This window comes from Barbus barbus, assembly GCF_936440315.1.
Source record: "Barbus barbus genome assembly, chromosome: 14".
Classification (NCBI taxonomy): Eukaryota; Metazoa; Chordata; class Actinopteri; order Cypriniformes; family Cyprinidae; genus Barbus; species Barbus barbus.
In genome coordinates this window covers 19,327,588-19,351,315 of record NC_136742.1, presented here as the reverse complement: position 1 = coordinate 19,351,315, position 23,728 = coordinate 19,327,588, and the positions used below count along the sequence as shown (strand labels likewise).

Below are 23,728 nucleotides of genomic sequence, written 5' to 3'. Positions count from 1 at the left end.
CACAATTTCTGCCTGTTTGATAAAAAAAAAAAAAAAAAGAATGTGCAATGCCTTTAAGGACAGTAACCATAACGATCATCTGCTTCAGTCCACTAGCTGTTTCTCATACAGAAAAGTGCCTTATGACAACAGACTATGCAAACATTTTGTTCCTGCTCGTATGTTTAGCTATTTGCAGTTTAGTTTAGACTATCACTGACCGTCTCACCTGGGTTAGTAGCTTTAGTTGACGTTTGTTCATGAGTAAAGATTACACAGCTTTTTTAATGTTTGATTAAGGTTAAATAACTGAAATCGTGTCTGCCTGATCATTTATGAAGTATGACTGCAGAACAATGGGAATCTACATTCAAGGACAAAAACAATTTATTGAACAGAATTCAATACACTAAACTGCTATTGTATGGCCATTTGTATGCATGTAGTAGCTTTGGTGATTTGCATTTGTTTTGAGCAGGGGGAATGAAAATAAAGTAGCTAATGCAATAAATTCAAGCTGGTCATAGCTGCTTTTAATCAAGTGATGAGTGAGAATCTGAGAACTGTTACACAGCATTACATCACTTTCATGAGTAATACATTGATGAAGCATTTTATATTCCACATGACTGAATTAGCCTTGGCTATTAGAAGACTTAATGAAGTGTCACGGTATGATGTTCATGTCCGTACAGAAGTAACGCTATGTCAGCATTAGCAAAGCTGCATGTGCTGATTTAATCCACAGCAGTGTCCGTCAGCTTCTCTGGGATCACGAGATCATGCTGTCCAGCCAGTCTTCCAGATCCTCGTCTGTCACTTCCTGACTCGTAGGTTTAGCTTCACTTTCCACTTCTGGCTTCGTCTCTTTCATATCAAACATTTGATCTTTTCCCTCTTCTTCTCCTGAACCTGTTGAGGTGATAATCACATTTTTACATCAGAAACTACTTTGAAACTTCACTTGCAAAAGCTACAAGACTGATGTAGAATCTAGACTCAAGCTAACTTTTTAAACAAGTAGTTAGCTTTGCTACAAAGCACTATCAGAAAGTACCTAAATACACTGAAGTTTTTAAGGATTACATATAAATATTTGGATAATTGGATAATACTTTCATTATGCAATTCTATAATTTATCTGGAATTTTACAATAGACATTAGACAATATATATTATATATAAATATGCAGAATGTTCAGTCTTTGGTGTCACATGATCCTTCAGGAATTATTCTAATATGCTAATTTGGTGCACAAGAAACATTTCTTAACAATGTTGAAAACAGTTTCGCTGCTTAATCTGTGGAAATCTTGATACAATCTTTGGTGAATAGAAAGTTTAGCATTTATTTGAAATTTTTTAACAATGTAAAAGTCATTAGTTTTGATTAAGAATGTGTCATTGTGTAATAAAAGAATTAATGTCTTAAAAAAACTTACTGACCAGAAACTTCTGAATGGTAGTGTAATTATTTACCGTATAAACAGTGACAAAAAGCAGCATTCAACTACTTACTAAAAAAGAAGCAGTGATTAAAATGATTGTTATTCAGACTATCTCACTTAAATGAGTCTGATTTCCAAACACTATTTATGTAGCTTATTATTGGAAGTTACGACTAATACTAATTTTAGTTAAACTACACCTGACACGGTTTAAAAAAAAAGAACAAACATATACCGACCTTGTGTTGGGCTGTTTAGCACATCGTCTGTTGTAGTGTGGGATTCGACTGAAGTCATTTCTGTGACTGGTTTCTGCAAGTTGAGGAGAAGGTCGAGCTCCTGGTCAGCATCATCTGTGGCAGGAGGGACGGCTGTGGAGACACTGAGAGACGCTGTGGTACCTGGAACAGGCTTTACACTGCAGGAAACACCCAGGCTTGACTCTCGGCCTGCCTGAGGAGCTTTCAATCCAGCTGTTAGAGTCGAGTCAGTTCTGTGAGGCACTGTCAAGGACGGAAGTTCAACAGGAGTCGTCACCTGAAACACATTAAAACGCAAGCACATTATTCACTGGTACTAGTAAGTATTTCATAGTATTCCAACAAGAAAATTAGTTGATCTACCTGCACAAGCTCAGCCTCCAGGTTCAGTCTTGTGTGCAGTGAAAGCTCTTGAAGTGACTGAGTTAAAGCTGGCAGGTCTATAAACAGAGCTGGAATCTGAAGAAACCATGAGAACATACTTCCTCAAACAACAGGATTTCAAGGATTGCAGTGCAAAACATGCAAGTGAATCATAACACTTAATAACTTTTGGATTGACTGATCATGCACCTGATTTTTTGCTAGCGAGTTCATCTCCCAGTCCTTCTCATCAGAGAATCTGAACTGTGTAAACGAGTCCCCTGAAACAGATAAACACGTAACACATAAAAAAAAAAGAAAAAAAAATATAAATTTATATATCACTTAGTGTTAAATCAAAGTACATACGGTGAGTCACCAGGTAATGTATTAGTTTTGCTTTGACACTTTCAGGAAGCTTAGATTCAATTCTTTATTTCAATTACTGATGTGCCACTTTTACTGATTTTATTATTTTTAGTTACGTAACATTTTTTATTTTACATTATGAAAGTCCAAATTAACGTTTATTATAAATATTTGACAGTTTATTTGATTAACATTAATTCATTATTTTATTCATATTACTAAATATGAAAATGACATCATGAATGATAATAACATTTGGTTTAATTACATATCTAAAATCAATATTATAATATTTTATATCACATTATGTACACTCTCTGTTGATTATCCAGCTTTAAAAAATGTTATTGGAAATAAATACTAATGCTATTTTTGTATTATTCATATACTATTACAGTATTTATTTTAAATTAGCTTTTATTTTTACAGTGGGGCAAATATTAGATTTTTTGATTGACACGATTTTTCAAGTTTTCCCACTTACAAAGAATGGAGAGATCTGTAATTTTCATCGTAGGTACACCTCAACTGTGAGAGACAGAATATAAAAATTTAATCCAGAAAATCACATTGTATGATTTTTTTATAATTAATTTCCATTTTATTGCATGAAATAAGTATTTGATACAATAGAAAAATAGAACTTAATATTTGGTATAGAAACCTTTGTTTACAATTACAGAGGTCAGACGTTTCCTGTAGTTCTTGGCCAGGTTTGCACACACTGCAGCAGGGATTTTGGCCCACTCCTCCATACAGGTCTTCTCCAGATCTTTCAGGTTTTGGGGCTGTCGTTGGGCATCACAGAGTTTCAGCTCCCTCCATAGATTTTCTATTGGGTTCAGGTCTGGAGACTGGCTAGGTCACTCCAGGACCTTGAAATGCTTCTTACGGAGCCACTCCTTAGTTGCCCTTGCTGTGTGTTTGGGGTCATTGTCATGCTGGAAGACCCAGCCATGACCCATCTTCAATGCTCTTACTGAGGAAAGGAGGTTGTTGCCCAAAATCTCACGATACATGGCCCCATCCTTCCTCCCCTCAATACATTGCAGTCGTCCTGTCCCCTTTGCAGAAAAGCACCCCCAAAGCATGATGTTTCCACCCCCATGCTTCACGATTGGGATGGTGTTCTTGAGATTGTAATCATCCTCCTTCTTCCTCAAAACACGGCGAGTGGAGTTTATACCAAAAAGTTATACTTTGGTCTCATCTGACCACATGACCTTCTCCCATGCCTCATCTGGATCATCCAGATAGTCTTTGGCAAACTTCAGACGGGCCTGGACATGTGCTGGCTTGAGCAGGGGGATGTTGCGCGTGCTGCAGGATTTGAATCCATGACAGTGTAGTGTGTTACTAATGGTAACCGTTGAGACTGTGGTCCCAGCTCTCTTCAGGTCATTGAGCAGGTCCTCCCGTGTAGTTCTAGGCTGATCCCTCACCTTTCTCAGGATCATTGATACTCCACGAGGCGAGATCTTGCATGGAGCTCCAGTCTGAGGGAAATTGACAGTCATCTTGAATTTCTTCCATTTTCTAATAATTGCACCAACAGTTGTTGCCTTCTCACCGAGCTGTTTGCCTATTGTCCTGTAGCCCATCCCAGCCTTGTGCAGGTCTACAATTTTATCCCTAGTGTCCTTAGAAAGCTCTTTGGTCTTGCCCATAGTGGAGAGGTTGGAGTCTGATTGATTGAGTGTGTGAACAGGTGTCTTTTATACAGGTAACAAGTTCAAACAGTTGCAATTAATACAGGTAATGAGTGGAGGATAGGAGGGCTTCTTAAAGACAAACTAACAGGTCTGTGAGAGCCAGAATTCTTGCTGGTTGGTAGGTGATCAAATACTTATTTCATGCAATAAAATGGAAATTAATTATTCAAAAATCATACAATGTGATTTTCTGGATTTTTATTTTTTATATATTCTGTCTCACACAGTTGAGGTGTACCTACGATGAAAATGACAGATCTCTCCATTCTTTGTAAGTGGGAAAACTTGAAAAATCGGCAGTGTATCAAATACTTATTTGCCCCACTGTATAGGTTCAATTTTCATTTTAATTTAAGTTTTCTTAATTATGTACTTTTGGCATTTTTATTATTATTTTATATATATATATATATATATATATATATATATATATATATATATATATATATATATATATATATATATATATATATATATATATATATACACACTTTTCATTTCAGTTTTAGCATTAGTAATTTTACTACTTGAACTTTATTTGTTTATTTACATTTTTTTTGGCAAGGTAAGGTTTTAAATTTCATTTCTTTTTCTTTTTTTCCATTAACAATTTTTTTAATAGTTTTCAATAACAATAGCCACTGTACTACACCCTGTACTGCTGTAACAAGCATCAATCATATCTACGACTTAGTTTTCAACCCTCTTAGTTAAATCCTTAGCCAAGAAAAACAACTCACATCTCCATATTATAAACACTCAGTTCACTGCGCACCTTCACAGCAGCAGCTCAACGCGTGTCATCTTTTGAAGTCATTTTCACCTTGACACAAGCAGCGTGAATTATGAGGCGGCAGCAAGTTGGGACAGCTGAAGAAAGAAGCCATGGGTCTGTCACGCACAGCTGTCCCAGCCAAAATACTCAGCGCCTCCCACCTCAGAAACGCTCTTTCACTCAAGACAGACTTGCCAACTGCAGTTGGCCAAACCGACAGGGATGATACAGCGCAGGGTCTCAAGGTCAAGAGGAGCGATCCTTCTTCAAAAGAGCACTTCAGAAGCATTCTACCACTTCGTATAATGTGTTAAAACGATGAACAGCTGCAACTAAAAACAACAACATGCTACTATTAAAGTTTTTGTCTATCTAGCATCCCACTGACTCAGAAGTGACGTCAAAGGAAACAAGATTCCTGGCTAAAGCTGAGCAGGCTGCCAAGTATGCAGTGCTTGATGTCATGAGTGGACTGCGGAGCTGCGGACAGGAGATGCCATCCAGGCAATTTCATGTTCATGTTTCCTTCACTGGCAGTGACAGCGCCATGGAAACTGCTGCCATAACAATAAGCAAAGGTCCTGTCAGCATGTGCGACGAGAGGCAACGTAGCTTTTGCGGAGCAAGTAGTGTGGCTAGTGAATATAACAAACCAGCTGCATGTGACATACCGCTGTGCTGCATTACTTATAAGCACATTGTTTGTACAAGTGCAAGTATAAATTAAGAAATGATCACATGGACACTGTTTAGTAGGGATACAAAAATATAGAGAGTGTTGGACCAAGAGCCAATGATTATTTGTATGTTATGTCTCAAACAATATAATTGAGTATTATTACAGATGAAGGAATGCTGATATTCAGTACTTACAGTATGACTGCAGGCATATTACTTTCATACAAAAGTTGAATAAAGTGAATGCTCGTGTGCATAACGGTCAAATACTTTCAGCTTAGCAAGCGGAGACTATAATTAATTAAAAGCAATTTATTCAATTATTTACTCACCTCTGCAGGATCATATTTCACTCCAAAATCAAAAGTAAAAATAAAATTTGTTGCATTAAGAAAATGTATGTTTTACAGTAATGTGAATCAAATGCTGTGAATCAACACTAAGCATAATGAGAATTACAAACAACAGTTAAGCAATCATTTTTTCCAATTTATTCATTCAAATTAAAATAAAACAAGTCTACAGTTTATATACAGGTAAATATATAAATCTCTCTCTCTCTCTATATATATCGTTTTTTTTTTTTTAAATGTTTTTCATTTAAAGAAAATAGTTCATAATTTCATTTTCAATTTTGAAACTGTAATTTATGAGATGTAACAAACTATTTGTGACCCAGGACCACAAAACCAGTCATAAGGATTATGAAATATTTGGCATAAAAGAAAAATCGATAATTTTGACCCATACAATGTATTGTTGGGTACTGCTACAAATACCCATGCGACTTAAGACTGGTTTTGTCTTTTGTTTTGTCGAACTCTGGGTTCGGGCCAAAATTCAGAGCTTGGAGCCCTCCCCTCAGACAGCATGCCAAATCTGCATAACCTTTACTCTGTTTATTATAAGTGTGAACTCGAAAACAAGTCGCAACACAATGGAAACAAGTCGCAATACAACGACATTAGCACAGTACAATGGAAACAAGTCACAATACAATAGAAAAAAACTTGCAAAACAACAGAAACAAGCCACAACACAGTGGAATTAGCACAACACGACAGAAACAAGTTGCAACAACAGAAACTAGCAGCAAAACAGGCAAAATTAGCACAACACAAAATTAGTCCTATGTGTTGTGCACTACTGGGCCACCGTAGTCACTGGCCAATTCTTTATCTTAATTACTTTTCTAAAAAATGTAATTGTTTACATTTAAATTGTTTATAAAATGTGACCCTCTCTGTGAAATCCAGGCTAAACTCTCAAAATCTAATTATGAGATACCAAGCATCAAAGTTTGGTTTCAACCATTAATTTCACTATGATATCAATCTTTGGCATGGTCTTACTCAGTCAATATTAAAGATATCAATGTTACATTTTCACAGAATGTTCTTTAACTTATGAAGTATGATATTATGTAGAAAACAGTAAATCACCCAAAAATGACTTTAGCTGGATTTTCACAGCCAGGGTCACAAATTATATACAGTTTAAATGTTACATTTAAAAATATTAAATAATTTATTTTAATTGTTCAACTTAAGTAACTATTTTCAAACATGAATTAAATAAGCTGAATTCAGTTCATCACAAACAATAAGAAATTAATAGGCTACCTCACACAAAACTAGTGTATGATATTGTATAGTGCACAGATGGTTTGAAGCTGCTTCCAATGCTGGACTATTCAAAAAAATTAATTGGTCGATATTGACAATGTGCATCCCTACTTTGTACAGAACCTAATAGCAAATATGCAATAAACAGGCAAAAATTACTGATGTGAATGAAACATAAGTGTACAGTAGCATCTCTGGTGCAGTGCTGGCATAATGTCAGTGTGGCAGATGTGTCTCTCTCTGCAGGCTGGCGTCCTCTGAATGAGGGAGAGCAGCGGCACAGGAAGCAGCGCTACAAGTACAGGTCATTTCCTCCCAGAGAGTGGCATCATGTATGCAGCCTGCCAACCCAAATCTGGCCAGCGTTCTTTGCTTTTTCAAGGGCCCTATAAAACACTAACACCAGGACCATGGAATGCTGTGGACCTACAAGCCCAACAGTATTAAAAAGAGCACAGGCCATCCACTTGCTTGTCATTAAATGCCACTTAATGCAGGGAGGCTACAGCCCTTTGGAAGAACCTGCTAATTTGCTTTGTCGTCACGGCTCTTGAGCAAATCATTGCTAAGCCAATTATCACAAAGTAACTCTATAACGAACTGAACCATCAAAATAAATCAGTCTGTGATGATTGCAATTAAAGCATTTCAAGCCGAAAATTCCAAACAATAAGACGGTAATTTACTATACGCCTCAACACCGCCTTCATGCAGAACACCAACAGTTTCCTATTAGTGTCTAGACTTGAAAGAAAATACTTTGTGCAGTTCACACACTTGGTTCATTTGAAAACACATCTGTAAATGTGACATTTGTGAGAAACGTGAAAATGTTTTCCTTCAGATCATTAAAAGTCTAAGCTCTGCTTTCGTTTCTGATCAGTTAGTGGGGTACTGAGCAAACTGTTGTGTAACCTTCAAATCATTATGTTTATAAAGTGGTCTGAGCTTCCTAAACCAGAAACAGATGTAAAAACAGATAAATCACAGTTGAACTGACTGGAACTAGAACCTGCTAATCATATGGCATCAACGAGGCAGAAGGAACAAATCAACTCTCATTTTGAAATGATGAAAGTTGATGTTGAATCAGTGATCATCAGGCAAAGAGTCTCATGAGAGAGGAGTTTTCCACCCTCACAGACACTCAATAGCTTCTCAACAGATGAGTGCCTAATGCTCTGTATTAATCTATTTTTAATTAATTAATTCCCTATTTATTTGCGGATCCACCTCCCCATATGTCACTATAGTCCTGGCCCTCGAAGCAGCAGCAATGGGTATTAGAGCAGGGCTCCAGTGTGAAGGAATGAGAAGAGAGACCAGCATCTGACCTTGAGGTGTGAAACGGCATCCGAGCCATAATGACACAACCCCTGCAATGAACGAAAGGCTGTGAAAGGGCATCTCATATGCCCATGCAGAGTTAAGCCACCAGGCCCTCTGCCCCTGCACCAGGAAGAGCAGAGGTTATTCCTCTGAATCCAATTTGACCTACATTACACAGGCAGCAGTATTCTAAGCATAAAAGCCACTCAAAGTTACATAACTCTCATTGTGTCTGTGTATGTGCACTTTCTACAAGTGGGGCCTGTGTTGCAGCTGGGTCGCTGGGCTGAACAGATCATCAGGTTAGCAGACAGCTGTGGCTCATCTTAATAGAGATTTAGAAGAGTAATTTATTTCCATACAGATTAATCAACCACTCAATGCGCTGCTCTTGATCAAAGGAAGTGGTTTTCCCAATGATGAACATAGAGAAAAACACATCTCAACAAGGAGAAGCACCTTCAGAAACAACTATGGGAAAAAGCACATCAACAACAAGAGGAGGAAAATATTATAGAAATGATAATATAATAAATGTATATTATAAACATAAGAATCTGGAATTTAAATAACACAAGTTGATAAAAAGATTTTATTTTTAATTATATAGCATAACAAGATTGTATTTGTAGGTTGGCCATTTTTGACCAGAAACACCACAAGTGCAATAAAGGTGGGGGGAAAAAATCCTAAAAAAAAATTAAATAATAATAATTAAAAATAATAATAAAAAAAGTGAGCAAAGTCAGTACGTTTTAGCCTAATTCAATAACTAACTAGGATTTTTGGGAAAACGTAAATCCTCTTCAACTCAAAATGATCAGAACATGACAGAGGGTTAAATAATACATTTATTTAATTACTTAGAATAATATTTCTAGATTGTTTTTATTTCATTTCTTTTAATACATTTTAAATACAATTTTATGCCCTATTTTTGTATTTATATTTATGTACATTTTGATTATTTTTATTCACATATGTAAGCCACTTTGAATTACCATTGTGTTTGGTAATTCACAATAATAATGTGTTATATAAAAAACTTGCCATTAATAATTTTATTACTAATAAAATAATGTATTTGCTTTTATTTATTTTTTTATAATAAAATTTGTTGTATTTGATATAGACTTAACTGTGAGATGATAACAACACTGTTTTGGATCATTCAAAACCATAATACATATTTTGGGCTGCAATCAATTTCAAGACAGAGTGTACCAAATTCATGGCATACAAAAAATAAATAAAAAAAGATTTCTCTTTCATCTCTTATAATAGACTTCCCAATCCAGAATTTAAATTACAGAGGAATAAACTGAGGCTTTTCAATGACAACGCCCATTAAAAACATCCACTTCCAACCAAACACCAAAGGACTTAATGCCCCAAATATCAACACTGCCCCAAATAATGCATCTCTGGGCAAACATGAACTCGAAGGGACAATCAGGGGACCATTTCCTGGCAGCATTATAAAACAGGTTCTTTGGGGACATAATATTAGATCATTCAGGCTATTTATAACAAAAATCTATCATTACACAACCATATTTATGCAAAAGTGCCACTTGAACCTTTAACCTGTAAATACGATTTGAAAAAACCTGCCACACTTCAGTGATGTGAAAAAAAGGGAACAATCGTCTCTCTACCACAAGAAACTCACAAGGAGTAAGTTATGGTGGACAGATGAAAAGATAGGGAAAGCCAATATGGAAATTATTAGAAACAAGTGGCCTCTGTTGCTCTTCCCAACATTCATAAAGGTGTCTGAAGGACACAAAATGGTTTAAAATAATGAGCCTCATGCAAATTGCACAGGTGTTATGGTAACAACAGCAGAGAGAGAAGAGAGCGAGTGAAGAGACACACAGTCATTAACACAGTGGTCGTTCCTGTTACACATTATTGCAGAGATGACATTCTGATACTCTGTGTGGGTGCAAACACACACCCCCGCATCATAATTACTGTCCAATGCTTGATGCAGGGGACTATAGTCACAGTATGTGCGTGATCAAAAACACTGGCACACAGCGCAGGTGCTGAGCATTTAAGGGAAGATAGATCCCGTATTCTTTCAGAAACACCGATTCGTGCTGGGGGAAAAAAAACAGGATTTATGTGATCATACTAAGCAAGCTGAGGTCAACATGTATTTTGAAATAGCATAACTTGGTAACACTTTATAATAACATCCAGTTATAAGTAATTTATAAGTGATTAGTTAATGATTAACTAATTGTTTACAAAACATTCATAAGCAATTAATAAGTGATATGCTAACAATTTGTGTATGTTTTGTTAATTCATTTAAAAGTCATTGACAAGTAATTAGCTAATGATGAACTAATCATTTACAAAACATGACTATGCATTCATAGATGATTAATAATTGATATGTTAATATTTTTATCTATGTTTTGTAGAATAAGTTTTGAATCATTTACAAGTGATTAGATGATGATGAACTAATCATTTACAAAACATAACTATACATTCACAAATGATTAAGTATATGCTAGCAATTTATAAATCTGTCATGTTATCTTTAAATATAGCATCATGAAATAATCAAACAGATCCTTAATGGTTAATAGTTAATAATATATTATTAATCACTTATAGATCATTGAAATGTCAACATTGTACTATTATCTCAATAAACATTATAAATCATTTACAAAGCTTTCTGCATCCCCTAATCTAAAGTGTAAACTAATCATCAGTTGTAAATGTTTTACAAACTTTATGGTTTCCAGTCGTGTGTGCGTAAATATATATATATATATATATATTCACAAACAACCTGTAACCTGGAAGGTTTGTAAAACATTTACAACTGATGAGTAGTTTACACTTTAGATTAGGGGATGCAGAAAGCTTTGTAAATGATTTATAATGTTTATTGAGATAATAGTACAATGTTGACATTTCAATGATCTATAAGTGATTAATAATATATTAACTAGTAACTATTAACCATTAAGGATGTGTTTAATTATTTCATGATGCTATTTATAAAGATAACTTATGACAGATTTATAAATCGTTAGCATATTACTTAATCATTTGTGAATGTATAGTTATGTTTTGTAAATGATTAGTTCATCATTAGCTAATTACTTGTAAATGAATTAACAAAACATGCACAAATTGTTAGCATATCACTTATTAATCGCTTATGAATGTTTTGTAAATGATTAGTTAATCATTAACTAATCACTTATAAATGACTTATAACTGGACGTTATTATAAAGTGTTACCCATAACTTCTATATGGCTCGACAAAATGCTGTAGCTACACATTTCAAGTATGATCTCTTCTGTGGCACACGGGCTTGAATCAACTAGGCTCATTTTTCAGAAAAAATAATGTGTAAAATGAATATCTTAAATATTAGGGGTGGGCGATATGACCAAAACATTATATCACAATACGAGTACTTTTATTCACAACATTGTAAGGGGCGTAACATTTCAATCACACAATTGAGGTATTTGGCCAATCACAATGCACCGGATAGCTGGCCAATCAGAGCACACCTCGCCTCTCAGAACGATGAGCTTTGTAGAAATCAACGCGTTTCAGAAAGGCGGGGCATAGAGGAGCAACAATAATGTACAGTATGTGGAAAATAATGTTTTTTGAACCTCAAACCGCATAAACACTTTGCATTACACCAAATACACAAAATAATGTTCCTTTTAGCAACATCATATGACCCCTTTAAATCAAGAGCAGTGAGAGATTTTCTCTCTTTTGTTGTTTGATTAACATGAATGACAGACAGCAGAATTAATCGTGTCTACTGGTATATCGCCCACCCTTTCTACCAATCATAAGAAAAAGTATATTTATCAAGTTACATTTCGCTGCTCTCACCGTCAAGTGTAACCCGACTATGTGGTGTGTAGGGCTGAGTTGTGTCTGCTGGCCATCTGAGACCCAGAGGAGACATACTATGTTACGGCAGACACACAGATGCAGGCAAACACGGTGGAGCTGTCACTGTATATCTATGCCCTTCATTATTAGTCCTCCTCCAGGGTATGTGATACGGCTCATATCCTCCACTATGATCTCATTATAATCAATAAACTTGGAGGCCTGGAAATCCTGCCCTACATGGCAATATCTTACATAAGCCATTTCCTGTCAACCTGACTGTACGACATGAACAAGTGATATTGTGCGGCTTCTGACAAAAAAGAAAAGTGTGAAAAGAAACTATCCTGAATTGGTCGATCTGTACTTAATCCCAGCTCAGACAACCCTTACACAAACCACCTTGCAAGGGCACAACAAACAGATTAATGGGGCTCATGCTGTCGTCGTTCAGCCCCTGAGTGTCCGGCACTCAATACAAATTTCATGTTTGTACTCTCTATTAACTGTAATCTGTTTCTTTTCATTGATCATCCAAGGCTTCCTTTGATGCCCTGTGATGTAACTAATTATGCCCATGCAGCTGTGAGAGCAGAATTACAGAGATCAAACCACACTTCTAGAGTCCAGTCATCCAGACATTTTATAGGAAAATTAATTCAGGCTAACCTCAAAAGTGTTTTTTAAACTTTTTTGTAAAAAGGATATTTAAAATATTTTAAAGGTGGTTTCTTATGCTCATCAAGGCTGAATTTATTTGATAAAAACAGTAATATTGTGAAATTTGATTACAATTTAAATTATCAATTTTCTATTTTAATATATTTGAAAATACAATTGATTCCTGTGATGGCAAAGCTGAATTCTCAGCAGCATTACTCCAGTCTTCAGTGTCACATGATGCTTCAGAAATCATTATAATATGCTGCTTTACTGCTCAAGAAACATTTCTCATTATTATCAATGTTGAAAAATGTAAATGTGCACACTGTACATCTTAACTGTCACTTTTGGATCAATTAATAAATATAAGTATTAATTTCTTTCAAAACTTTACAACTTTTGAATGCTAGAACGAATACAAAAAAATGTAAAAGCACCTAAATCCTGACATAATTTTTTTATGTTAAAAACTTCAGTTTCACTTTAATACTATTATTCCAGTCCATCACAGCAGAGTTGACTGAACCAATGCCGTAAATCTGGGGTGGGGCTATTCATTTGGCTGACCAATGGCAGATGAGATATTGCTTTTATATTCACATAACAGTGAATCCAATTGAACAGAAGTAATTTACTTCATGTTACAACCTTATCTTGATAACCAGACAATTAATCTAAAAAAACTACTGGAGGAATATTTAAAACGAAAATCCCTAGAAACCTCAATAGCTTGTAATATTTTACATGACCATTTTACTTTGATTTGAGCTGAAGTAGCTCCCACAGACATACCAAAAAGTCATGAAATGACCCTCTCACGTCTGTATTTCCAGCTAACCCATCCTTTCCACCCACCTATTTGTTCGCAGCCACGCTATCTGTGTCAAAAGAGAGTAATTATTGCCTCCATTATGTTTTAGTGAGCATAATACCGCCCCTTCACACACCCCGACTGTCTAGAATATGAGTATAAACGGTATAACCTTCATCCCCTCACTTCTGCTTCAGCTCGGCCCCCCGCTCTTCTCCTCTTCCTCCTCCCATTCTCGGCGTCTGCCCGTTGTTCACTGCCCCAAATCATGACGATCATCCCAGCCCAGTGGGAATGACCTCCTCCCAGCATTCACATCTGTGTCTGTCAGTGCATAGGCAGCAGTTCATATTCACCAGAGAAGCAGCAGCATTTCCCCATCATCCTCCACCACCGAGAGACAAGGAGATGCTTAACAATGAATGTTATGGACTTTAGTGTAGTTGTCACAACTTGAGCTTTTTACTTTGATTCTTCCTTGATAAAAACCATCCAAAAACAATGGAGAACATGTTACTAATACTTTGAGGATTATATAATTTAAGATCGGGCTCATGACTGGATGAAGAAGAAGCATCTAGACACACAATTCCTGGGAGTCTGCTAGAAAGGAAAAGGTTTGGGATGGGTGACAGTCTGAGCAAGCCAGATCTGCAGATGGAGTTCAAGGCTGAGCGATGAAAACCGTGAGTACTGCAGACATATATCTTATATGATTGATAAAAAGACAAGGTAGTAATTTCTAGTGTCTGTCTGAATATTAGGTCAACATTATTAAAGAAAGACATTAGATATCACTGACTGACATTTTAAAGAATTCATCGGGTTTCATTTTAAAGGTCTGAAAAAATTCTGTCAACATTTTCTCACCCACATGTTGTTTCAAATCTGTGGAACACAAAAGCAGACATTCTGTTTTTTGTCCATACAAAGACAATGAGGTTTAATGTAGTTTTGAAAGATTTCTTTTATGTTTAAGAAAGTCAAAAAATTAAGATGTTTTCATTTTTGTGTGATAAAATAAATAAATAACAGACATCGTTTTAATAATGCTCTGTTAAGGAGATCCCAGAGATACACTGAACTGATTTAAATGGATAGTAAAACAGTATTTGTGAAGATGATCAACTAAACAACAAAGAAAGCCTCTACCTATAGAAACTGAAGTGTAAAACGACTAAATAAATCCATATTTGCTTTTATCTATAATAAATGGAATATACATACACTTGTTATTTAATGCAATAGCTATCATAAACGGACCATTACCAACAATTTTGCATCTATTTATCTAGGTTAATGTTATTATTTAATGAATTTTCCAATAATTTAACACTTAAGTTGTATAAATCAACATTTAGTTAATGTTAACCAACAAAAGCTGTAAAAAAAATGTTTACCATTGTGTTAAATATTAAATATATTAATTATAAATATTAGATAAATATTTTATCTACATGCACTATTATTTTTTTAATTACCTGTAAATACAATTTTCTGCATTATGTTTAAAATACAGACTCTTTACAGAAACCAGAAATCAATGCAAAGCTAATATGGCTGTTTACAACCTGTATTCAACCACCTTAAAGGGGAACTTGTGCCCTCTTCTGAGGGAGCTCCACATCATTTTCATCTGAAGGAGATCATTATTACCTTATATTAACTTCAAACCAAAGTGAGTTTCATGTTCATTCTAAAAAAGACAAAAGAAAAAAAGAGCCCCGGTGCTTAAGCACTGCCCTATGATGTTGGCCTTGGCAACAAATTCACCGCCACAGTGACAAGGATTGGATGATGCCATCCAAATTCAAAGATGTTATGGAGAGTTTCTGACAGATTAATCTCCAGTCAGCTGTGAGATTAGACAAAATAAAATTACCCATCTCTGTGACAGTAATATACACAAAAAAATTAACAGGCATCTTGGCAAACAGATTTTAAGTTATCTGACAGATGTAGTTTTCTCTACAGTGACAGCCTGAGAAAGGGCCGCTGGAGACCATAATTTGACATGCACAATAACAGATCAGAGCAAGTCAACAGATCTTGCTGCTGAATGCAAATTCATACCTTATGGAATACTATCTCAGCTGTCTACACCTGTCTTACTGTATGTGCCAAAGAATGGTTAAACGCCAGAATATGGTTTCTATGAATTGCATGAGGATTTCTTTACTCAAACTTACTGATTAAACACTAAAAACTTCCCTGTGCAAGCACCTGCTATGATGAAGAAGGAAACCCATCTGCTAATGAACCCGTTTCTCTTGTTATTTGCATAAAGCGATGTAGATGTAATTGCAAGTTACATGAGAATTATGGAAATGAAAATGACAAAAGTGAGCATAAAATTACTAAAAATGTTTTTAAAGGAACGATAAAAATTTCATCATTTCGTTCCAAACCTGTAGGAATTTGAGGGTGACTAAATGATGACAATTTTCATTTTTAGGCACACCAACCCTTTAATGAATGCAGATTAAATTATGATTTTGGTCATTTGTGAGAAAACTCAAGGGTAAGGGAAGGATGTTCCTCCACTACTGGTGGAAGCTGAATTACACTCATTTTGTACCTAATCAGTCCGTTACCACCAGTCACTAATCAGAGCCTGCTGGCAGAATCATAATGAGATTGGGGGAGGTTGGGCAACTTTGAAAGACTGAACAAACCGGAACAGCCTTCTTTCTATTTATAACTTAGCTAAAGTCATTATATTGCAATATTTGACTAAGAGGTGCAACCATATTTACCATATATATCTTGCAAAGTCAAACAAAACATTTAAAGGTATTTTTTCATGGTTAAAATATGAAAGACAGAAAAAAATATTCTTCAAAGCAGTCAAGCTAAAGCACTCATTTTAAAGTCCTATAATAAGCACCAACCTTCTTTTGTTGTTGTCCTATGACAAAAAGTGTTGCTGCACATCATTTTGATGGAAAAGCTGTTGTACACAATTCCTATAGTCATGGACACAATACTTGCTCTGGAGAACAGATACAAATTCCACCCACATTCACAGGGATCAGCGAGTTTGAACCTCTGATGACTAATCACAAATGTGCAGGAAAAAAAGTAGAGAGCAACAAAACAGATTAAGTGCTCCAATTTTGTGTAGAGTACAACTTTAATGGTTTGGCCACAACAAACAGAAACAGGTTGCTACTAACAAATGACATTTCTGCCATGTCTGTTTGCACAGAGATGCATGAGTGATATATAAAGTATTTCTCTTGCACTACCACAAGAGGCAGCGCAGTCCTACATTAGATGACACAAATATATCTCATGAATATCAATGTGGCTTTTGAGGAAGCAGATTAGGGAAATGAGAGGCAAATTGAGCAAAGAAAATTCCCTCAAGAGAACAGCGTAATGGAAACTTATTCTGCACTTACACTGGATTTAGGCTCATTAAACTAGAGGAACAAATGCCTCTGTGATGGTTCATTTTGAATAATTAGAAAGTTGTGTTAATGACCTGCCCTTGAACAAAATGTACGCTCTCTGCATCAACATGACATATTAAAAAAACTTGTATTGTTTTGGCTATGGACATTTCCTTAATCCATTACATGAATTTCCATGGTTATTAATTAAAAGAACTAAACTCAAATTGTGAACTTGCTTACACTATAACATTTTTTTTATTACTGTTTTAAAATAATTATCTCATGCTCACCAAGGCTGCATTTATTTGTTCAAAATACAGTGAAAACTGCAATACTGTGAAATATTACTTCTTGGAAACTGTTTTCTATTTCAATATATTTTAAAATGTAATGTATTGCTGTGATGGCAGCATCATTACTCCAGTGTCAAACGATCCTTCAGAAATCATTTTAATATGCTAATTTGATGCTCAAGAAACATTTCTCGTCATAATTTTATAACGGTCGTGCTGCTTTAAATTTTTGTGGACATGTGATAAAATTGTTCAGGATTCTTTGATGAACAGAAAGTTCAAAAGAACTGCATTTACATGTAACATAAATCTTTTGTAAAATTATACAAATGTTTTGACTGTCACTTTTGTCTTAATTTAGAAATAAAATATTAATTTATTTAAAACAATAATCATACTGACTTCAAACTTCTCATTCAGGCAGCTTGAAATAAACCCTGTGATTGGTAATGGTAGTTTACTGTGCTATTTGTCAATATGGAAAAAAACTGTTGCTCATGAGATGAGTCCTCCATTAATCAGATCCAACCGTGTAACAGAAATAGAGCTTTGCTCTTCTCATTGCCCTTTCATATCTCAATAGCACACAGCAGGACAGCTGGTTAACACCATTGTTGTTCTACATACATTTTGGTTTTGATCTCCTGCCTGCATGTGCTGTATCAGAGGCACGGGGGGAAATATGACACAGATTTAAGTGGGTAGTCATGTCTTACCAGCTGAACTGAGGAGGACGTGATAGTCTGTGCCTCTCTGTGCAGGAACATCTTCATTAATTTCCTCTTTCTCGGATTCCTCATAACGGTCCCAGTTGGGCTGCAGCTTTCGTCTAGAGAAGGTGTTGTCCTCCTCCTCTTGCTCAAAGTTTTCTTTGTTGTCATTGTCATCTTGGTTCTGGAAAGCAATCAGAAAAAAAAGATTACAGTGAGCAAGCATAACACAAGACAATTGTTTTACTGTGACAGTAGAATTAGAAACATGAAAACCTTAAAAACCTTTAAAAAAAAAAAACACCACCAACACAATGTTGTACAATAATGTTACTTTACGTTAATACCATAAACTGATTATTTATAAAATTAAACTCATTAAAACCGTGTAGGAGTCTCTCTGAATTTCATTTTCATATATTTCATGTTTATTTTATGCCATTTGTCCCTTTAGCAGAGTTTTATAGTAAAATAGCCGGAATTATGGTTGCTATGGTAATTTTTTATGTTAAAACGTACTCGTCGAAAATCTGCAGGAGGTCCAAACTCTCGCCCTCTTCCTCTACGATGATCCCGTTTGCCTCTTCCACGATGGTGGTGGCCTCCTCTTCCGCGACCCCGGTGCTCTCCCGAACTGCCGGTCTCAGCATCACCTCCACCTCCACCTCCACCTCCTCTTCTCCAATACCCGCCGCGTCCGCGACTGTGTCTGCCTTCCATAACGGAACATGAAAATTAGAACTAATGACGAGACTGTAATCGTGTAACACCACAACCGTTGTTACACTTAAAAGAGAACCCTTTGCGATGGGGAAACGTTCCGCCCATTCAACTAGTTACAATTACCAATAAATAAATGGGAGTTTATCAATTGACAAATGTGCATCAAATCCAAAGTTGGGAAAATAGTATGAGTATGAGTAGTATTAAAAGCAGTAGAAGCAGCGGTGTGTGGGAAATGTGAGATCTGGCTCGGTGCTTATTCCTTGAGTTGAATGTAAAAGGCAGTTATTGTATTTTGAAGGATGAACTCTTTGACTGACAATATTGACATATTGCAAAAAAGCAATAAGTAAAAGGCTTATATCAGTAGTCGAAATAACTACTCCCCTAGTTGATCAATCACAGTACATTAAGAAAATATTTTTGTATTACACGTTTTTTTATGTTTATGTATAAATACGCAAATGAGACGCTATCTAATTATACAGGCCTATGGACTAATCTGCATTCTGAAATCTGAATATGGAATAAGGCAGGTTCAAAATCCTTATTTAATTTAGTTGACATATTAAGAGTTAAAGGTTCTAACAGAGGGGATTTTTGGATATCCATTTTTATCTCTCTGAATTATATATATAAACAAACCCCTTATTAAAACTTTTAGAAAATTGATAAGAATAAAACTGGAAGATTTGGTTTATGTAAGTGCTGCTGAAGTGGAGATTTCTGACCTTCATTAAAATCTGATGCAAATAGATCAAAAGTAATAAAATTAGCACTTAAATGTGTATTTTGTATGTTTTCTTGTTATGGAAACAATCTAATAATCCTGAATAGCCCAAAATCTCAAAATTGACCAGCGTATGAAAAACAATGGATTTACCTGTAGTGTTTTGCCTTTATTGTAGGAGGCTATTCTTATCCCATAAAGTATTCGGCCCATATGAAAATCATTAGTTATAGGCGCCCAGTGTTGGGGAGTAACTAGTTACATGTAACGGAATTACGTAATTTAATTACAAAATAAAAGTAATTGTAATTAGTTACAGTTACTAAGAAAAAATGTGTAATTAAATTACAGTTACATATGAAAATGTTAAAGATAACAAAGGGGGTTACATCTGATTTTTTTTCCACACACACTCCCACATGCAGATTTAATTAATTTCTGCAGTGACTGCTCTAAAATATGAAACAACAATGTTTCAGAAGTTTATACTGTAACTTGCTCCAATAACTCCTATATGGGTTTATGTATATGCTTTATTTTTTTAAGATTAACATTTTTTCCCTCTAAGGCAATGTTCGATTCCAGTGTTTCCCTGACATAGCTATGCAAAGATTTGATTTCAAAAACAGTATCATAGCTATTAAACTATATCTTGTTATGATTTTAAATCTGTATTTAACCTCAGAATGATTTTAAAGTAAGTCTGATTTTGTGGTGGCTGTGGTTCAAAGGGGACATCGGATGCCCATTTTCCACAAGTTGGTATGATTCTTTAGGGTCTTCTCGAAATGGTCTCAGTGGTCGTGAAAAACAACACCCTTTTTACCTTGTCAAAAACTGCCCTGTTCACAGCAACTTGTTTCGCTGCATATCTCTTTACATGCTAATGAGCTCTGCTCATCCCGCCCCTCTCTTCTGTGGAAGAGCAAATGAGATTCGCAAATAATGATAAAATATAGAAAGTGTGAGACGACTTCTGGAGGTGCAGCTGGATCATGAACAATGGGTACTGCTCCATCCTTGAGTTTTAACTTTTTTTAAAAGCCTGCCTTGAATTGTCCCTCATTCAGAAAACAGTCTGGAGCAAAATGATTTGCGCCGCCAGGCATAAACGAATTTAGTGAAAGTGAAGTGACGTGTGGCCAAGTATGGTGACCCATACTCGGAATTTGTGCTCTGCATTTAACCCATCCAAGTACACACACACTGTGAACATACAGCTGGATCAGTGGGGCCATATTGCTGCGGCACCTGGGGAGCAGTTGGGGGTTCGGTTCTTGCTCAAGGGTCTCACCTCAGTCATGGTATTGAAGGTGGAAGAGAGTGCTGGTTATTCACTCCAAAATCAAAATGGCTTGATAATTGAGACTGTTTAGGTTTTTGGGGGTTATTAAAAAAAGGGCTTTTTATCATTTTAAAATGTTTATCATTGCAGGGTGGTTGTGTCCACACACTGCCAAGACACATTTATATGCAAATGAAGATATTTGGCATCCAATGTCACCTTTAAAATTAAATTAAAATATTATAATCTTAATTCAAGTGATGAAGGATTTTGAAAGTCTGACAGTAATCAGTGTTGCGTACTACTGTAAGGTTAACCCTGTCTGCTTTACATGTTTGAAAGTGATTAACAGTTGAAAACATTAGGAATTTAGAAAAGTAATCAGTTACATTACTTTAATAAAGTAATTGAAAAGCTACACTACTTATTACATTTTAAGGTGGGTAACTTGTAATCTGTAACCTATTACATTTCCCAAGTAACCTTCCCAACACACAAAACATGCATTTTTTCTGTTCAAATTTTCCTGTTTTTGAAGTGTTCATTCTCTTTATTGTGTTTTCAGACTCTCCACTGCCAAGAAAACATGAAGAATACCATGACAATTTCATCAGTTTTCTAACCGATCAACGGTAACAGGATGAACATGGATATTCAAAATATAACCGCAAGTGGAAATGTCTCTGCTATCCTGCCTGCCCCATACAGTCTGTTGGAAGTCATAACCATTGCAACAGTATCGGCAGTTGTGAGTCTTGTCACAATAGTGGGGAATGTACTAGTGATGCTCTCTTTTAAGGTCAACAGCCAACTTAAGACTGTTAACAACTACTACTTACTCAGTTTAGCTTTTGCAGACCTCATTATCGGCGTGTTCTCAATGAACCTGTACACATCCTACATTCTCATGGGATACTGGTCTTTAGGAAATATAGCATGTGATCTGTGGTTGGCATTTGACTATGTTGCAAGTAATGCATCAGTGATGAACTTGCTGGTCATCAGCTTTGACAGATATTTTTCAATTACAAGACCACTCACCTACAGGGCTAAACGGACCCCAAAACGTGCAGGCATCATGATTGGCATGGCGTGGTTGATCTCGTTTATATTGTGGGCTCCACCCATTCTGTGCTGGCAGTACTTTGTTGGAGAGAGAACAGTTCCTCCTGACCAATGCCAGATCCAGTTTTTCTCAGAACCCATAATTACATTTGGTACAGCCATAGCGGCCTTTTATGTACCGGTATCCATCATGACAATCTTATATTGCAAAATCTACAAAGAAACAGAAAAACGTACTAAGAACTTAGCAGAACTCCAAGGATACCCATCGCTGGACAGCCATGAAGACCCTAAAGTACGAAAGCCAATACTACGATGCTTTAGCTTTAAAAGCAAGAGGGACGGGACTCAAGCATCATGGTCTTCGTCCAACCAGAGTTACGTAACTAGGACAACATTGCAGTCTGAAGACTTGTGGACAAAATCAGAGCAGGTCACCAGCCTGAACAGTTACACATCATCAGAGGATGACGAGCGGTCCGTCACTGAAACAACCCCACGTGAATCATTCAAGAACCAAGAATCGACTGTCAATAAAAATGGACAGCTGGTCTGTTATGAAGACAGCAAATACCTAAGTGATCTTGCAAAATGTTCCCAGACAAACAATAAAAAATGTATGTCATACAAGTTCAAGCCGATCCTTAGCGACATCACTGCTTTGCAAAGTGGTCCCGAAGCCGACAGAACAAACACAGATCATTGTCAGTCTTCAGAGCCACAGGCTCCTTCATCCACATCCACTTCTACCAAACCAGAAGATCCAAACTTGAAGATCCAGATGACCAAGCGGAAACGAATGGTCCTTATCAAGGAGAAAAAGGCTGCTCAGACTCTCAGTGCCATTCTTCTGGCGTTCCTCCTCACCTGGACCCCATACAACATCATGGTGCTCATCTCCACCTTCTGTTCTGAATGCATCCCAGTGTCCCTCTGGCATCTGGGCTACTGGCTCTGCTATGTCAACAGCACCATCAACCCCATGTGTTATGCCCTATGCAACAAGACCTTCCAGAAGACCTTTTGGATGTTAGTCCTCTGCAAGTGGAAGAAGAACAGAGGAGAGGAGAAACTGTATCGGTGTGGACAAAACCATTAAGTAACAGCAGAGTTGGCAGATTGTAGAGCATGATGAATGATCAATAACAATCGTTATATTAAATGGGCATTAAAATTACATTTTAACTTATGTTGTGCATTCAGTTCCACAGATCATATTCCTTACCATGATCTAGGCAATATGTTTGTGTACATATTGTTTATATTGCCATATTGATTTGAAAAAGTGATATAATTTATTATTTTTTAATTTAGCTTCTGTTTTCAGTTTAAAGATAACTTAACATGTTTACACAACAGTGTATTGTAATATTGTCAAATGCCTTAAGGCTAGGGATCGTGAGACATTAAATAAAGATATGGATTGTGAACTTGTTATAATACCTAACACACACAGTGTTTATTACGATTAACTTGTGATCAAATTATTTTCATATATTGTAAGCCTTGGTCATGTCAGCGACACTGCATGCATAGAAATGTTTATTGAAATATCTGGTGTGCAAAGCAATGTTGTTGTATTATGTTTGCAGAACTGGACAGTGTTAGATATGGAC

At 36.0% G+C, this 23,728-nt stretch overlaps 2 protein-coding genes across 2 annotated transcripts; one reads left to right on the top strand and one right to left on the bottom strand.

The window, feature by feature from the left end:
• Nucleotides 1-70: 70 nt before the first annotated feature.
• On the bottom strand, nt 71-19,118 carry LOC306880437 (cell death regulator Aven-like). Its single transcript, XM_079433937.1, has 6 exons — nt 18,829-19,118; nt 18,316-18,493; nt 2,261-2,331; nt 2,051-2,146; nt 1,667-1,964; nt 71-891 (listed from the first exon to the last, which is right to left on the bottom strand). The coding sequence occupies exons 1-6, from the start codon at nt 19,027-19,029 to the stop codon at nt 752-754; spliced, it is 984 nt and encodes a 327-aa protein (XP_079290063.1). The 5' UTR covers nt 19,030-19,118; the 3' UTR covers nt 71-751.
• A 2,575-nt stretch (nt 19,119-21,693) lies between these two features.
• On the top strand, nt 21,694-23,211 carry LOC306880303 (muscarinic acetylcholine receptor M5-like; the record flags this gene model as incomplete). The annotated part of the gene is made up of 1 exon (XM_079433759.1): nt 21,694-23,211. One exon carries the CDS (start codon nt 21,694-21,696, stop codon nt 23,209-23,211), a length of 1,518 nt encoding a protein of 505 aa, XP_079289885.1.
• Nucleotides 23,212-23,728: the final 517 nt, after the last annotated feature.

Excerpts from the sequence above, each read along its gene's own strand:
- LOC306880437 (XM_079433937.1), bottom strand. The coding sequence starts at position 19,029 with ATGGAAGGCAGACACAGTCGCGGACGCGGCGGGTATTGGAGAAGAGGA. Across the intron at positions 2,332-18,315 it reads CGTCCTCCTCAGTTCAGCTG|GGGACTCGTTTACACAGTTC; the intron begins GTAAGACATGAC and ends TATCTGTTTCAG. Across the intron at positions 1,965-2,050 it reads TGGAGGCTGAGCTTGTGCAG|GTGACGACTCCTGTTGAACT; the intron begins GTAGATCAACTA and ends AATGTGTTTCAG.